This window comes from Halichoeres trimaculatus, unplaced genomic scaffold (assembly GCF_033239565.1).
Source record: "Halichoeres trimaculatus isolate MK-OKI-2021-1 unplaced genomic scaffold, fHalTri1.1 fHalTri1_scaffold_12, whole genome shotgun sequence".
NCBI classification, from domain to species: domain Eukaryota; kingdom Metazoa; phylum Chordata; class Actinopteri; order Labriformes; family Labridae; genus Halichoeres; species Halichoeres trimaculatus.
Genome location: NW_027437190.1, coordinates 21,383,764 through 21,399,075, shown reverse-complemented (window position 1 = coordinate 21,399,075; position 15,312 = coordinate 21,383,764). Strand labels below are relative to the sequence as shown.

Here is a 15,312-nt window from a genome sequence, read left to right as displayed (position 1 = left end):
ACATTCCTCACGTTTGCACTCTTCAAATATACACTCCTCCTCTTTCCAAGTCCCATAACGTCTGTGCCATGCCTCAACCTATAATTTCTGTTCCACTGAGCTGGTTAAGCTGTATGAGAGGGCAGTTTTTCCTCTTTTGAGCTTTCACATTCCCTTGATTTTGAATACTTTCCTTCTTTTTACTTTCATCTCATTTAAATTTGGCTGAAATTATGGCACAGCAGCATAAATCTCAAGTGAAGTCTCCAAAAGCCCTAGGATGGCACATGTCCGGGATGCAGGGTGCCCACAAAAACATGTCTTAGTCGGTCCTATACGATCTTGGCCCATGACAGGAGACTGCAGCCCGGTCTGTCATGGCTGCATGTTGAGTTGAAATGAAGATGACAGAAGAGCGATGATGGGAAATGTGGGGGAATGTCTGGTAAGAGAGGTCCCCTGAGGATCTTGCAAAGGGGAAGTAGTAGTTTACAACCAGTATCTAAATCCCTAAGCCCTGTTTTGAACTCATGTTCACCGTTATAGATTGTTACAGATATAGACTTTCAAAAGTTTAAGTACATTTCACACTGGCTATCAGTTTCATCCACTGAAAACACCCACCATGGACAGGACAACAGTTATCCCCATTGAAGCTGAGACATTTGGAGCAAAAAGTTAAGTTTTAATCATCTGTTAAATATCACTTAACTTTTCTTATGACTGAACTTTCTTGCTAATCATCCAGCAACACTGACCGGGTCTTTGGAGTTTTATCCATATGGAAAATGTGTGTTATTAAGTGGTATTATATAAAGTGGTACGTACGTATCTAATCCATGTGGTACACACATATTGAGGTGTAATGTCTCTAATACTAAGATGACCAAGACTTCACTGCTGTTGTTTTTTACCACAGTATAAAGACAAAACTGTTGTAGGTGTTAACAGAAGTGAAAACATTCAAACCTCTCTCTTCTGGTTTTATAACAACAACAATTCATCATTATTTTCCTCTTCCTATGTCTTGTTTGGTTGGCTCGACTTTCCTCTGTGAACACATCAGTGTGTGTTTGTATTCCTGATGATTTACGTCAGGCGTGAGACCTGCTGGGTAAACGGTAAACAACATGTTTTCTGGAGCCGGATTTCATGTCTCAACTTGCAGAGATTTACTTCAAAAAGCTAATGCCCCCCTATTTACGACAAAAATAGATCCATTTGTGGGATTCTCACGCTCTTATCTACAATGTGCTTTGATTGAAATCAAGACTGACAGCAGCAAAGTTGTGGACGGTAAACGGTGAGCTCTAATTAAGCTGATATGTTTGTACAACTGCAAAAATTAAACTTTTCCTGTTGTTCTTCCACAAGGTTTTAAAATAGCTTCGTTTACGCAGGATTGTGGTAAACAATATTTATGTGATCTGTGAAAACAGATAGGGCAGTCCCAAGGGCCGCACACCGTCTGATAAAGCTATCGAGGGAACAAATTAGTCAGATGACATGAGAGCTGCAGCTTCATCATTTCTCATCGTCATATCTGACCTTAACTCTGAAGATAAAAATACAGGACAGATTTAAGGAGGAGGATGGACACAGAGGTTGTTTGGATTCAGATGGAAAGATTTTTGAAGAGCTCGAGATAGACACACATGAAAACCCACATCTTCAGCCAAACTTCACCAGAAAATGAAAAAATTCAATCATGGCTTTGCTAAAACTTACATTTAAGAGGTATATGCTGAGATTAGATGCAGAGGAGATTTTATTCTGTTGTAAATACATGGGTGGTCATTCCTGACACATAAAGACTCACACACACCAAACTGTGGAATGTGACACCTTGGTCCTACATCACTTCATACCAACCTCTCAGTGCCATCCCTGCCTCCCAGTACACAGTCGTCAAGAAATCTCCAAGCTTAAACCCAGTTCCTCCTTTTAACTATGGTGAGATATCTAAATCCATCCCAGCAATCATGGTCAAACACTTACACTGTGGAGAAATTCAAGGCTGCAAGTTACAGAAGCAACTGTTCAATTCATCCAATATCAGCAGCTTTGCTCTGCTTACTCAGCAAAACCATACCTGAATCCAAGAGAGTTGTGTGACTTAATACTCTTCAAAGCAAAGACAAGAAAATTATAACTCAAAACCCCTTAAATATCTGTGTTTTCCCTTGTAATTAATAAATACGACAATTTTTGATTTTTTTTAACAGGTCTGATATTTACACTCTAGTTCTACTTTCTTTGCTCATTAATTTTTCAACCAACTAACTCGTCAGAGCTGGATCAGAACTGATCCCAAACACTGATTTCAGACTTCTGCAAATGATAGGAAAACAAAAATAGGAACATACTCTTCATTCCGGATAAAGGATTTTTTATACTCACAAGTCTGTAAATAAGTTGGATCCATATAGACAACGAGTCATCCCTCTTCTTCTGTTTGCCTCACACAGCCACGAGAACTCACATCACATCACATCACATCACATCACATCACATCACATCACATCACATCACATCACATCACATCACATCACATCACATCACATCACATCACATCACATCACATCACATCACATCACATCACATCACATCACCATACAAAGCTCCTGCCTTCTTTGCCCCTTTCCTGACCAGTCCCAGGGGTCTGGTCCTGAACTGTTCCACCTCTCTGAGACAGACACTGCGCTGCTGATGCACACTTCAGGCTCCAGCATTCAGATTGATTGCCTTGCTGCACAAATGCACACAGCTACACAAACACAAACACCCACATAGTACCCCAACCCCCGGCCTCCCACTGCCATGCAAGGCTGCTTCCAAATCTGCACAGAGACGTTCATGCACTGCAAACAAATGCCTCTCATGTGAGACTTAGAGGTGAACTTTTTCGTTTTGTTTTTTCCTGATGTCTTTATCAGAGTGAAGATTCCACAAGACCTCCATGGCAGAGTGGTGCAGCTGTTACACCAAACCATATCCATGCTCCTTACTGCTGGGAAGAAACGCCACCTGTCATAGCTGCCTAATGTAACCCACCCCCCCGCCGTGTGGACGTCTCACTCCAACACAAAAGCCAGTGTTTTCTCTGGGCACGCGAGCACAGGTGGCTGGAGGAGGCAAGGTCGAGTTACAGCAGTGGCTCCCACATCACACACCCCCATGAAGTTATCACTGAGAGTCAAGGAGAGGACGTGCTTGGTCTGACCAAGTGTCGCTGGGACTGCATTTTGCTGAGCATAGATGTGGTACGGTTTTTTGATTTGATGGTCCTCTAAACAGGACCATCAAATCACATCAAATCAAATTCAGTCAGATTTAATCTGTGCGGTTAGGCAGAGGAACAGTTAAGTCACGGAAAATGCACCCTATATGAAACACACTGATGTGAAATTTTGATATCTTTGTGCAGACTTGCCTGGTTACCCACCCATACATCTGTTTCAACAAGCATTTCCACATACATCCTTTAGTATTTGGACAAGCTAACTGTGTCATAAAGCATGCCTTTAAGCTTCATTATTGCATTATTGGAATTTCTTAGAATGTCTGCTTTCAGTATAACGATATTAAAACTCACAAATCACAAACTTGCATGAGAACTTTGTGCTATCAGGGCTCTCTGCATGATTAAGTTGTACATCATGTACAGGTAATAAAACTTCCACTTGAAAAGAAAAGCTGAATTCTAAGAAGTAATGACACAAATACAGGACAATGCCCACGGGTCACACAGAAAACCAAAGGACACAACTTCACTCAACAACAAAACCCAAATTAATCCCATCTAAAGAAGCTTAATCAGCCCTCACCTCTAGAAGGTCTCCTACTTTGAAGACTCCAACACATGCAGCAGAAACAGGCTCTCTGGGCTCTGAAGGGCTGACAGCTGTCTAACCAGAGGACAGGACCAGCCCCCTGAGTGAGTCCTGGAGGAACCTGACATGTTCCATCAAACGCACAGCTTTGTTGACTGAGGAGAATCACAATATTAAGGGCCAGCCAGGCAGAAAGTTTCCCGGCCCCCCAGGCATCCCAATTCCTCGGCAGGGCGTAACCTAGTCGTTTTATCTGCACCCATCTCCCTCCTGTGTGTACACTGTGAGGGGAGCAGAGAGCGGTTCAACTCCACAGGCCCTGCCGTGTCAACAAAGTCTAGACAACTGCCCTTTACCTGTGATTTCTGTCCCTAAATGTCTCAGGCATTTACCCTTTCAAACTTTTGACTGAGAGTTTTTGGGTTTTAGCATCATTCAGTCACATTTTCTGCTGTTTTAAAGGCCCCTTGGGACTCCCCGATCCACAATCAGTAATAAAATTAAAGGATTAAAGATACATGTCACAATAAAAGGATCCACGGGATCACAGCCCAACTGATCCATTCAGACAATGCAGCACCTGTCAGGCCAAACTGCCTCCAGTTCTTCTAACCACACCAGATGTCAGCCTGCATTGTTCTATGGATTACTAGGGCCACTCACCAAACACCTCCAGGTGTGCATTCCAGCAAGCAGAGGAAAGGTGGGAGCCACTCCTCTGAATCAATAAAAAAAGCTAACTCTGGCTCCAGAGGAAGGAGAGACTGTTTGAGTTTGGTCAAGAGAAGCTGAAAACTATCAGTACACCCTCAGAGCTGAGGGGATTGTTCGTGTGGTCCAAGATGAATGGAGGCAGGAGAGGTGGCTTATTGTTGGTCTAAACTGTACACCTGGTCTGTGCAGGGTCTTTAATCTTTGGAGGAAAGAGGAAAGATTAGAGGCTTCTCAGAGACTTCCCTTGCGTTCGGCTGAACTACCAAAGGTGTGTAAACATTTGCGTAAAGTAAATCACTGGGAGCCACAGCTTAAGCATTGAGGAAATGAAGCTTTATACAGAAAGGCTGAAGTAAAGACTTAGCAAAATGACAATTAATCATAATTGTAAAGTATACTGACTCAGTCTCTCACACTTAAACAGAATAATAATTAATTCTTTAAAAGATGACCAACATTTCTAGTGCATAATGTAGCCAGGGTGCCCAACAACTGGTGGTAACAGTTTCTACAATGCCAGATGAGGATGTGTTTCTCTTTCTTCAATCACTGTTGACTGTATGAAGCGCTGTTCAGGACAAAAAGAGAATTCCAAGACCTTTGCATGTGCTGTATAAATTGTATCTTTGCTCATGCCCTGCAATGATCGCACACTAAAATACATGGTCATAGATTTGTTACAAACTTATCCCTAAAATAAGTAACACTGTTTACCAAATGCACCCCTCATATTCACAACAGAAGTTTTTGAAGTCAATAAATGTCATCGTCCCCCAAAACTCTCCCTGATAAATTTGTAGATTATGAAGTGGTTTCTCAGAAGAAAAAAACAGCCCAGTGTAAGACATGTCCTCATTTCCAGTAAATCTGAGGATGTAAGACACACTGATAACCATCACAGGGCTCATTATTGGCCTGACTCCATGGCCCTGCACCTGATAATTTGAAGAAAAAACGGCACCTCTGAGCAGAAAGAGGAGGGGAAGAGAGAGAAAGAGAAGGAGGGAGAAAACGATAGGGAGGGCGAGGTGTTTCCTGTTTCCATTGCTCTAATTATACCTGTCTCTTGAGAATAAGGCCTATCAGGAAGAGGAATTTAGCCATTGAGGAACCCCTCCACAACAAAAATGCTGAGTTTTCAAACTTAAACAGACTTTTTTTTTCTTTACACTTCTTTTTTTTTTCTTTACTAGTTTGTTGAAAGTATAACATAATATAAATTGTACTATTAATGTGTGAGAAAAGAAAAAAAGTGTACTTTACCATCTTACACTTACTTGTTTACTTCATTGGAGCGGTTTCTAATCCTGAAGGTTTTGTTAAATACTGTTAAACTGCTTTACCTCTAATTTCAGAGCTCCTGTGGGAAACTTTGAGTTTGTGTTGACTCTGATGACCCCTGTGGACCAAGTTGGCTTTCTTTTAGGAGTCAACTATGTCACCCATGACGAACAACTTCTAAGGAAAAAAGTTTTGAAAAGTTTTTTTTTGTAAAAAAAAAAAAAAAAAGGGACATACATGCGATCAATTGCATTGCGTGACACCTACACTGCAGCAGTAGTAACAGATAGTTAAAATGACAATTCTTAATCCTGTCAGTGATAGTTCTGTTTGTCTTTGAAGGTCTTAAAGAGGTGTCAAAATCAATTGAAGTCTGTTTCTTATTTGACTAAAGCTCCCATTCCCAACACATTGCTTTGTCATGCCGCTACCTGTCAGTGGCCTCCTTTTGACAACGTGAGCCCTTGTTTCCAGAGGAACAATTTCTTCCTGTTTACAGATGCTGTGTGGATAAACCATCCCGAATTTATAATATTGTGAAAAACGTTCACAGTTCTTTTAGCTGTAAAAGATAATGAACCATGATTTCAGTTACAATGCATAAAGATAAAAACGGATAGGAGTGCATGTACTTGAATTGCCCTCCTCCTGTTAGGACGTAGTGATAGATAAAACTGGGCTCCAGGCCACAGCGGAATAAAACACATTCACCAAACATTTAAGAGTCAGCGGCAGACTCTCTGTCTACTGTGTTCGACACAGCAAGTTAGTGCACACTATAAATTCAAAGTATAACAATAGATGAAGTGTCCATAAACTTCTCTCCCTGAAAAGACAATAAAAGTGACGAATATTAATAATCTGTTTGACAGTCCGGGTTTATAGTAAGCCTTTGGACCATGTATTAGTATGCAGATGAGGAGAGGCAGGCTGAGAGGGAGAGGTGGGGGGATTTGTGAGACAGAAAGCAATGGAGAGAGCAGCTTGACGGGGCAAAAGAGCCATCGAGCAACCTTCATCCAGCAGCTCACATTGCCCAGCAACCTCACCGCCAGACAGAGAATGTGTACAGTTGTCTGCAGACTGCTCCTGCTTGCTCACCAATAAAGATAATGACTTAGAAATACAGAAAAAAACCCAAGCAAGATCAATTCCAACTTAAAACTACCACGTTCTGAATTTGCAGGAGATATGTGAGCCAGCAGTGGGGAAAGCAGCAGCTTTGTTCAAAAATTAGCATTAAAAAGCCACTTTAAATGGAGTTTCAGTGCCTTTTTTTTCTGCATTTTAAAGAGATATCATAAACAGCACCGGTGGCATTCACACTAACCCCTGAAAACTAGAGACTGCAAAAACAACCTTCTAAAGATTTTAATGCATCTTTATGGATGTGACATGCATGCATGACAATGCACTTGGATAAACACCTGGTTCCTGTAAAAGTTGTCATATGCTTTTAAATGCTCTATGTCAATATTTTTTAGTTTCTCTGCACAACAGGTGCATTTCTGCTATCATTTATTTCACATCTTTATAATTCATTGTGCATTATCAAACCTTTCTTCTGGCTACATTCATGCAAACATCAGGAGGTTTTAAATCACGCAGAGAAACTCTTACAAGAATAAAGACAGTCTTCTTTTTTGTGTCAGATCTGAGAGTCAGAATTAGTGAACCATTTTCCCTCCAGATTCAACTCAGCTCAGTTTAGGGCTTAATCAAGTGGAAATGTGGAATAGGGGGCTGTGGGGGTGGTCAGGGTTGGGGTGCAAGGGAGAATGGAGCAATTGTTCAGATAAAGGCCTCATGTTGAGTTAGCTTTGATGTTTCTCAGGGGGAATATGCTGGGATTTTACAGTAGCATTTCAGTACACCGCTGTTTGCTCACTGCTGCCAGTAGCTGCAGGCTGCAGAGGTGAAACTAAACGGGCTTCAAAGTTGAGCAATCTGTGCTTTTTTGACTTTAACTTATCCTGAACTCTCTTTGGTCAACACTCTAAGAGCGATCTCACATTTTGCTCTGAATATTTCTCACAATCTGCACTTCCTCACATGGACACCCAACAATATCAACATTCAAGTGAGATTCCCCTCCGTTTGCCCCTCGCCTATACAAGCAGACAGGCTCCCACTGATCTATTATGTTGCAAAGCCTTTCTCATGCATGTCTTGAATGAAAGCCAGCGTATCGATGGTCTGAAGATAATCACGTTTTCCTGAGGCTGGCTTAGCCGCACTAAATAAGCCCACAGAAGGGGAAAAGGTGGGTCAAACAAAACTACTGTGGGAGAAAGCAGGAATAATATTTCCCCCGAAAAGTTTAGATAAAGAAGTACAGAAGAGCGTAGAAAAAACACTAACAATCTATGTAACGTGGCAGACTGTTAACGAAGTTTGTACAAAAAAAAGTTTCTAGTTGACTCAGGATTTGGTGATGTGCATTTTTATGTGATAAATCTACCTTACCTCAGTTCTCTCCCTCAGCAGGTGCACTTGGTACTCTTTGGAGATGCTTCAGTGTCCTGTCTCCAGAAACCGTACCCTCCCCGTTTCCCCACTTGTTGCTGAATCAATAAAGCCTCCACGTGAAGCCCGTCCTTCGCAATTTGTTCTAAAACACAGCAACAAAATCCCAAAAGTTGCTTTAAAGCTAGCGTCTTAAGTTGTTACTCTCTTTTCGGGGAAGGTGGTAGCTGCCAGTGTTTGGTGCAGGTTCTCTCCAAGGCGCACAAAGTGGATATTTGCATTAGCCTGACCCTCCCCTCGCCTTTCATAGCTGCCATTGTTGGTCCCAGTCGGGGCTCGGATTCAGTCCTTCCCTAAATCCCTGACGACCGGAGCAGGGAATGCTGCTTTCTCTGAGCTGGGCAGTCTGGTAATTAACAAAAGCGCGTCGACACAAAGAAACTATCATTCCAACAGCAAGAGGAAACGGAGGAATCTACAAAAAGTCTAGAATAGTCCAGGTTAAGCTTCTATCGTTGGAAATACGTCTCTCTCTTAACAACATTTAACTTGAATGGCAGGTTGCAGGTAGGCTTTTACGTATGGTCACGTGACACGGGTACGTTTTGGACTGTGACAGCTCACCTTGACTTCCCGCAGTGATTAACACAACAGGTACTTAGGTACCTGTCATTTCTGCATAGAGAAGACTTATTTCAATAAACATTGTTGAACCCCCAGGAGCAAATTAGAATATCATTTAAGCCCATTTTGTAAGCACCATTTGAAAACCCCTTTGATTGTCCCACAAGTGATTTAAGGTCTGTAGAAACTCCAGACCACACAGCAGTTCAGTTTGTCATACTTTTATACTTGCTGGCTCTGATATGCTGGCCAAGGCCCCCTTTTGATGAAAAAATGCATTGGCTCTTAAAGAATCCTTTCCTAACACTGGTAACACTAGCTAAGTGATCTAAAACATCCATAAACTGTATAAAATAAGACTTTATTGAAAATGTTTCTGCATTTATTCAGTTTCCCATAAAGATAAAGATAAAGATAAAATATACTTCATTCATACCCGAAGGGAAATTCATGTTGTTTGGGCCCATCTTCCGATTACAGAATTATACAATCCAAATTATACATCCAATTATACACTCATATTGCTGTAGCAGCTCCATAAATCTTACATTACTGCACTAAAAACTTTTGATGATTTATTTACATGCTTTATTTTACAGGGACAATGCAAACTATATAGTGTAGCATATGTCTTACATCATAAGAAGCAAAAGCAAAGTGACAAGAAGTTTATTTTCAAGGTCCTAAATGCAAGCCCAGTTTGTTCACCACAACAATGCAAGATGTATTAACCATTGGTGGCTATTTGCTGCCATCTAGTGGCTGACTCGAACTACTGTGACACACTGGTGTTAAGCTTATGTACGATAACTTTTGTTTTTTTTTCTAGAGTGAAGAAAAGCAGATAACTCATCTTATACTTTTAGCAATGTTGGATACTAGTCCTACATTACAGCATCATCTTAAGGTCATGTCTATTAGCTCTTCATCTAGATACTAACAAACTAACTGACAAACATGAGGCCATATGCTGCCTGCACCAAAGTTAAATTAAGTCACCTTTATAATATTTTAGACTGCTCCCAAGGCTTCTGTCTACGGACAGAGCAACCGGGGGAATTTAATAAACAGTGTGAGATCTGTTGGGGAAACTGCACATCCACCCTAACCTAAGGTTTGTGTTGAACTCCCTTCAACTTCCTTTTCATATTTTTGGACCACACTTGTTGTAAAAATAAACATGTGAACTGATGAGAGGTTTATGAAAGCAGACAAGACACTTCTGCTTTCATAAATGGCTTTTTCACAAGTGTGACCCTAAAACCAAACACCACCTTTTAACTTTGAAACCACTGCTTTCGATTGAGTATGCTGGGATGTCAAACCGTTGAGGTTTTTTTCAAGGCGGTCAAAAGACAACAAGATAGTTATAATGCTAATCTTAAGAATTTCTCAAATGTCTTACAACTTCAAACAGCATTATTGCAATTTTTTATTTTTTTTTCTTAAATTATCCAAACAACATGTGGCAAACCTTCCTTTTACCAATCCAGAAGTACAATTACGTTGTATACACGTTTTCATAGTCTAATTGTGAAAGTCCTTACAAAATATAACATTTATTTTTAGGCTGATTCTGGTAAAATGCATCAAACGGTAACATGTTCACTCTGTATCTTACACTCTTTGCGAATTAAGTTATGGCAAAATTTATTGACTGTTTAGGCACTGTTGTTGTTTTTGATGTTGTTGGTGTATTCCTATCCACAGTGTGGCAGGAAACACACCATGATCATGTTTGTTATGAGCAGAAATAAAGGAAGTGTCCATGAGGTAATATAATTGAACTATATAACGTTTATTAAAATATATAAAAGACAAAATACATATATGCATAATTATATTCATGATGACATATGCATATACAGCATAATAATTATACAGTAAAATGTGTTTACATACCTAGATTTTTTTATACATATAGCTAGATATTTTTGCATTTAAACTGGCAGTGGTGATTTTATACTCCCCCCAACCCCCAATCCCTTACAGGAAACCCCTCAGTCCACTTCAGGCTTCATAGAAGAGCTAGAAGCCTCTGTGAAAAGCTTGAGAGCAGCAGCACCTTTACACCTGAGATCCATGTTTTTGGAAAGCTCTCACCCAGACCAACACACCTGCTGTGAGGCAATAGCTTCAAGAGACTTTATCCAACAGCACCAGGAGGGAAAGGATGTAATGTCAAAAGTTCTCTGTGCTACTTCTTTTTGGAAAATGTAGTCCAAATTGACATTGGTTACAATTTAGCAGTCCTGGCAGAAAATCTACAAAAACTTATTACCTGTGCCACATCTTTCTCTACAACAGTTTCTTCAGAAAAACCTCCTCCTGTCCAAGATAACCACTATATCTCATCTCAGGATATATCTGTATAGCTTAAAAGTGGATAATAAAAGTTTCCTGGACAGAGTGTGAGAACTCTGGTGGATGATTTCAAGTCTTTCTGGTTGGTTGTGGTTGGTCCTGTTTAGTTTCAGTGACTGCACACTGAGGGCAGTCATGTCTGATGGTAATGGTGGTAGTGGTGGTGGTGGTGGTGTTCATGGTGGTGGTGGTGCTCGTGACGCTGGACCACAGGAACCACAAACCCCGGGCTGTTCGGTGGACCAGAAACCTGCTCTCTCTCAAGGCTAGGCAGTGCAGAGGGCACAGGCGGGTGCTGCTGTGGGTGGGACTGAGGGGACAGCTGGGTTTTGGATGGGGACAGGGCTTCCCGGGTTTTGGCTCTAAGGCGCTTGCTGTGACTGTATTGCAAAGGGTGCTGGTGGTGGCTAGAGGTTTGGGCTTGATGTGGCAAGTGGTACACATCCTGACCCCCATGTCCTGCTGCGTTGCCACTGTGTAGCATGGTCTGCAGAGGCGGGTGGTAGCCGTGACATTTGTTGGATTTTCCACCTCCGCTGCCCCCATTATTTCCTCCGCCTCCTTTGTAGTTTCCTTTTGGTGATTTGAGGAACTGTGTACCTTTGCTCCGAGACTCAGTGGGGTTGTAGTTGTCACCAATGATCTGTGAGCGGCGCTGATGAGCAACGTGAGTTTCTGGCTCCTGCGAACGTGAGCGGCTCTGACTCTGGGAGCTTCGGACATGAGGCTCCTGTGGTGGGAATGCAGGGGTGTTTCCTTGAGGACAGAGAAGCACAGGTTCACAATTAAATACAAAGATAATCAAAAACATATTTATCTTTTTCTTAAAATACAGTCTTTTCCTTTCTTAAAATACACAGTCTGCATTTAACCTATAATTAAAAACAGTATGATGCTAACTTAAATGCACAACGTAATTAAAGTACACTTACCTTCAAATCTAGAGGTGTAGTTCTCGATACCAGCCAGGTCCAGGTAGTGATTCCTCCTTTCTGTGTTTTCATCCACACAGTAATGTTGTCCCTCAGTAGCTGGGGCGTCATTACTCTGCCCTTTGCTACAAGAAGGTAAAAGCCTCAGGGTTAGCAGACAAATAAGAGTACTTCTTCAGCATTGATGATCAGCCTACAGATGAAGGATACTCAGAATGCACTTACCTGGTGTAGGAGGAGAGCCGCTTGTCGGCTGAGCGTCCTTCGTCCTGGTGGCAGCGCTCTAAAGAAGCAAAGATGAAAAGATCAGACCAGGAACAGTGTTCAGTAACATCTCTTCTTTAATAGTTAAGAGTTAGGTTGCTGTTTTTTATATTTTAAATGCATATTTATTGACAATCTTTGGAAAATGAAATGTCTTTTATTAGATAGCTGTATTTGGCAAGTTTGACAACATTTCACAGCCCAGACTATGAACCAAGTACCCTGAACAGTAAGATTATGAGAACATTTCCAAAAATATAGAGAAAATAACAGCCTATAAGTGCTTTGTAAAGAGGGGTAGTGGGGGCTTAAGGATACTCCAAAGACAAACTGAAGTTACCTTTCAACTAAACTCAGTATGAATCAGGAAGTGTGTTTAAGTGTATAATCAAAAGAAAATCTTCAGTACAGAGGAAAAACTGTAAAAACTGAAAAATCAGAGGACGTATGTCTGAGGAGAGTGATGTTTTTCTTGTTATTTACCTGTTCCTGTGTCTCTTCTGTGACACCTGGGCTCTGGAGTAACAGTCAGTTTTACTCGCAGCGTCTTGCTCTTGTTGTTGCAGGAGTGATTCACAGAGGCATCCACCACATCGTAGATGGTGTGCATGAGACTGGACATGTCCTGTAGTGACACATGAAGCACAGTAAGCACAGTTTTCAGTCTGACCTTTGACAGAAGGACAAGTGAAAGACTGAAGATGGCATCACAGAGGAGAACCTTGTTAACAGAAGTTCTACAGGAAGAGAGATCAAAGCTTACACACACACACACACACACACACACACACACACACACACACACACACACACACACACACACACACACACACACACACACACACACACACACACACACACACACACACACACACACATACACACACCTCTTACCTCTTTTGTAACTTTGCCACTGTTGTCAAAATCATAAAGGGTGAAGATCCACTCCTGACGGTTGTCATCTTCCACAGAAACGTCACACTCCAAGTCCTGTAGATACGAGTAAGTACACAAACATCAGAGAGTTCCTACAAAAGGAAGTGCTCCTTAAATACAGCTCAAACTTCAGGTTGCAAAGCATTTGTAAAAACCTTAAAAAAGGGATGGGCAGGTATCAGTATCAGCAGATACCAGCCTTGTTTTAAGGTATCGAGTTCTCATGTAGGCTGCTGCCAATACTCAAGGCAAAAAGTCATCAAGTTAGTCCTCCTCGCCAGTCGCTGACACTACAAAGCCACAGTATGACACTGTGGCAAATGTCCATCAGATCCAGTACAGATAACTATCAACAATAATAAAATGTTATTTTATATGTGTTTAGTCCATTTCAATGAGAAAATGATTATTCTTGACAGCATTTGAAGTAATGCAGTTTCAATGGGGGCAGGAGGACATGTGACTGTGTTGTCACAGCAACTAATGTTTAAACAACTTTTTAAATACAGGAAATTTCTTTATGCTCTACTTGAATGTATTGTTAAAGAGGGATTCCAGATACTTTTACTGCTAATCACAACTTTAATGTAAAATCTGAATCTAAAATGACTTAAATGTATTAGTAAACCCCTTTCAGGACTCTTTCCCGAGTAGAAAGACAATGGTACCACACTTCAAATACTTTATAAATGCTTTAATGCCAGGAGCAGTGCAGCAGGTATTATAAATCTATTTTCTAACACGTAAACCCATCACTTCTCAGCTTCCTTCACCTTGTGTTGGGAGCAAACAGAGAAAGAGTCATGTCTCTACCTCTGTGACCTTGTGTTTCTGCCTCCATCCAGGAGAAATGAGCACACAACTCTTCTCAGTTTCAACTCTTTGGCAGCAACTTTCATTCTCATGTATCTGGTAACATGGTCATAATTGTAAAAATAAACATCTGGGCTGGAGACTTTGCTGCAGGCATCGCGGAGAGCTGACACTGTGTGAAGGGCAGTGTGCATGAACCCCGGGAGAGAGACGGCGCTTTAAGGTTCAGTAATATCACCTCAGCTCACATAACCAGGCCAGTCCAAGCAGCTCTGCCAAAAGTTCAAGTCTAAACATTATAATAATCTGTTTATTCTATTTATTAGTCCCTAAATTTAATCAAGATAAGGTCCGGAGGGGTGTTTTTTTGCACAGAGTAAAGGCACATCAGACAGGTTATCTGTCATGTATTTACTTTTTTTTACTATATTATTAATAATTTTTGCTCAACCAAACAAAAAGTTACAACACAGATGGCACCAACCTAAGAGGAAAACTTTATCTGAACACTACTAAAAAATTCTATGATGTGGAGCAACACTCGCTCTTTTTCATAGATTTTCAAAATTCATGGGATTCCTAACTGAGAACGGCGGGAGGTTAATGCACCACATTTTTGTTGCGTTATCATGTTTTGAAAATGCAAGTAGGACCAACTTCTTGCACTTACAGCTGACAGTGTTTGACTCAAAAACAGCATTAGTAGGTCATGGGCCCACTTACATCCAGACTGATGCGCTTCTTTCCTGGAGCTTTGGTCCGGTCCCGGAGGATCACCCGCTCTCCGTCCTCTGCGTGCAGGTACTGCAGGTAGCTCTCACAGCCCTCTGCCTTCTCTGGAGGAAGAACCACTGTCAACAACAAAGACACCTTTAGTAGGTTAAAGCATAATAACAGATGACTTTGCAGCATTCAGACAGAGTTTGTAGTGTTAAGATATGTTTGCTTATAGTAGGTGTATTTTTGTCCAACAGGAGCCTGCGAATAACCTCAAATATCTGCTATAAATGTTTGCATTTCAAACATCGATTTAAAGACTATTATCTTGCACAGATCTGTCAGAACCTGAAATGTGTTTTGCATTTGTTATATTGCAAACTGGTTGA

At 41.2% G+C, this 15,312-nt stretch overlaps 1 protein-coding gene across 1 annotated transcript in view; it reads right to left on the bottom strand.

Moving 5' to 3' along the window:
- Positions 1 to 10,674: 10,674 nt before the first annotated feature.
- nkd2b (NKD inhibitor of WNT signaling pathway 2b) overlaps positions 10,675 to 15,312 on the bottom strand; it is a 30,410-nt gene continuing 25,772 nt past the window's right edge. The window contains exons 5-10 of the mRNA XM_074683622.1: positions 14,930 to 15,057; positions 13,352 to 13,447; positions 12,941 to 13,082; positions 12,419 to 12,476; positions 12,194 to 12,318; positions 10,675 to 12,017 (exon numbers count right to left, since the gene is read on the bottom strand). Of these exons, the coding sequence (XP_074539723.1) occupies positions 11,395 to 12,017; positions 12,194 to 12,318; positions 12,419 to 12,476; positions 12,941 to 13,082; positions 13,352 to 13,447; positions 14,930 to 15,057 (1,172 nt within the window). The 3' untranslated portion in view covers positions 10,675 to 11,394. The remainder of the gene's footprint in view (positions 12,018 to 12,193; positions 12,319 to 12,418; positions 12,477 to 12,940; positions 13,083 to 13,351; positions 13,448 to 14,929; positions 15,058 to 15,312) is intronic.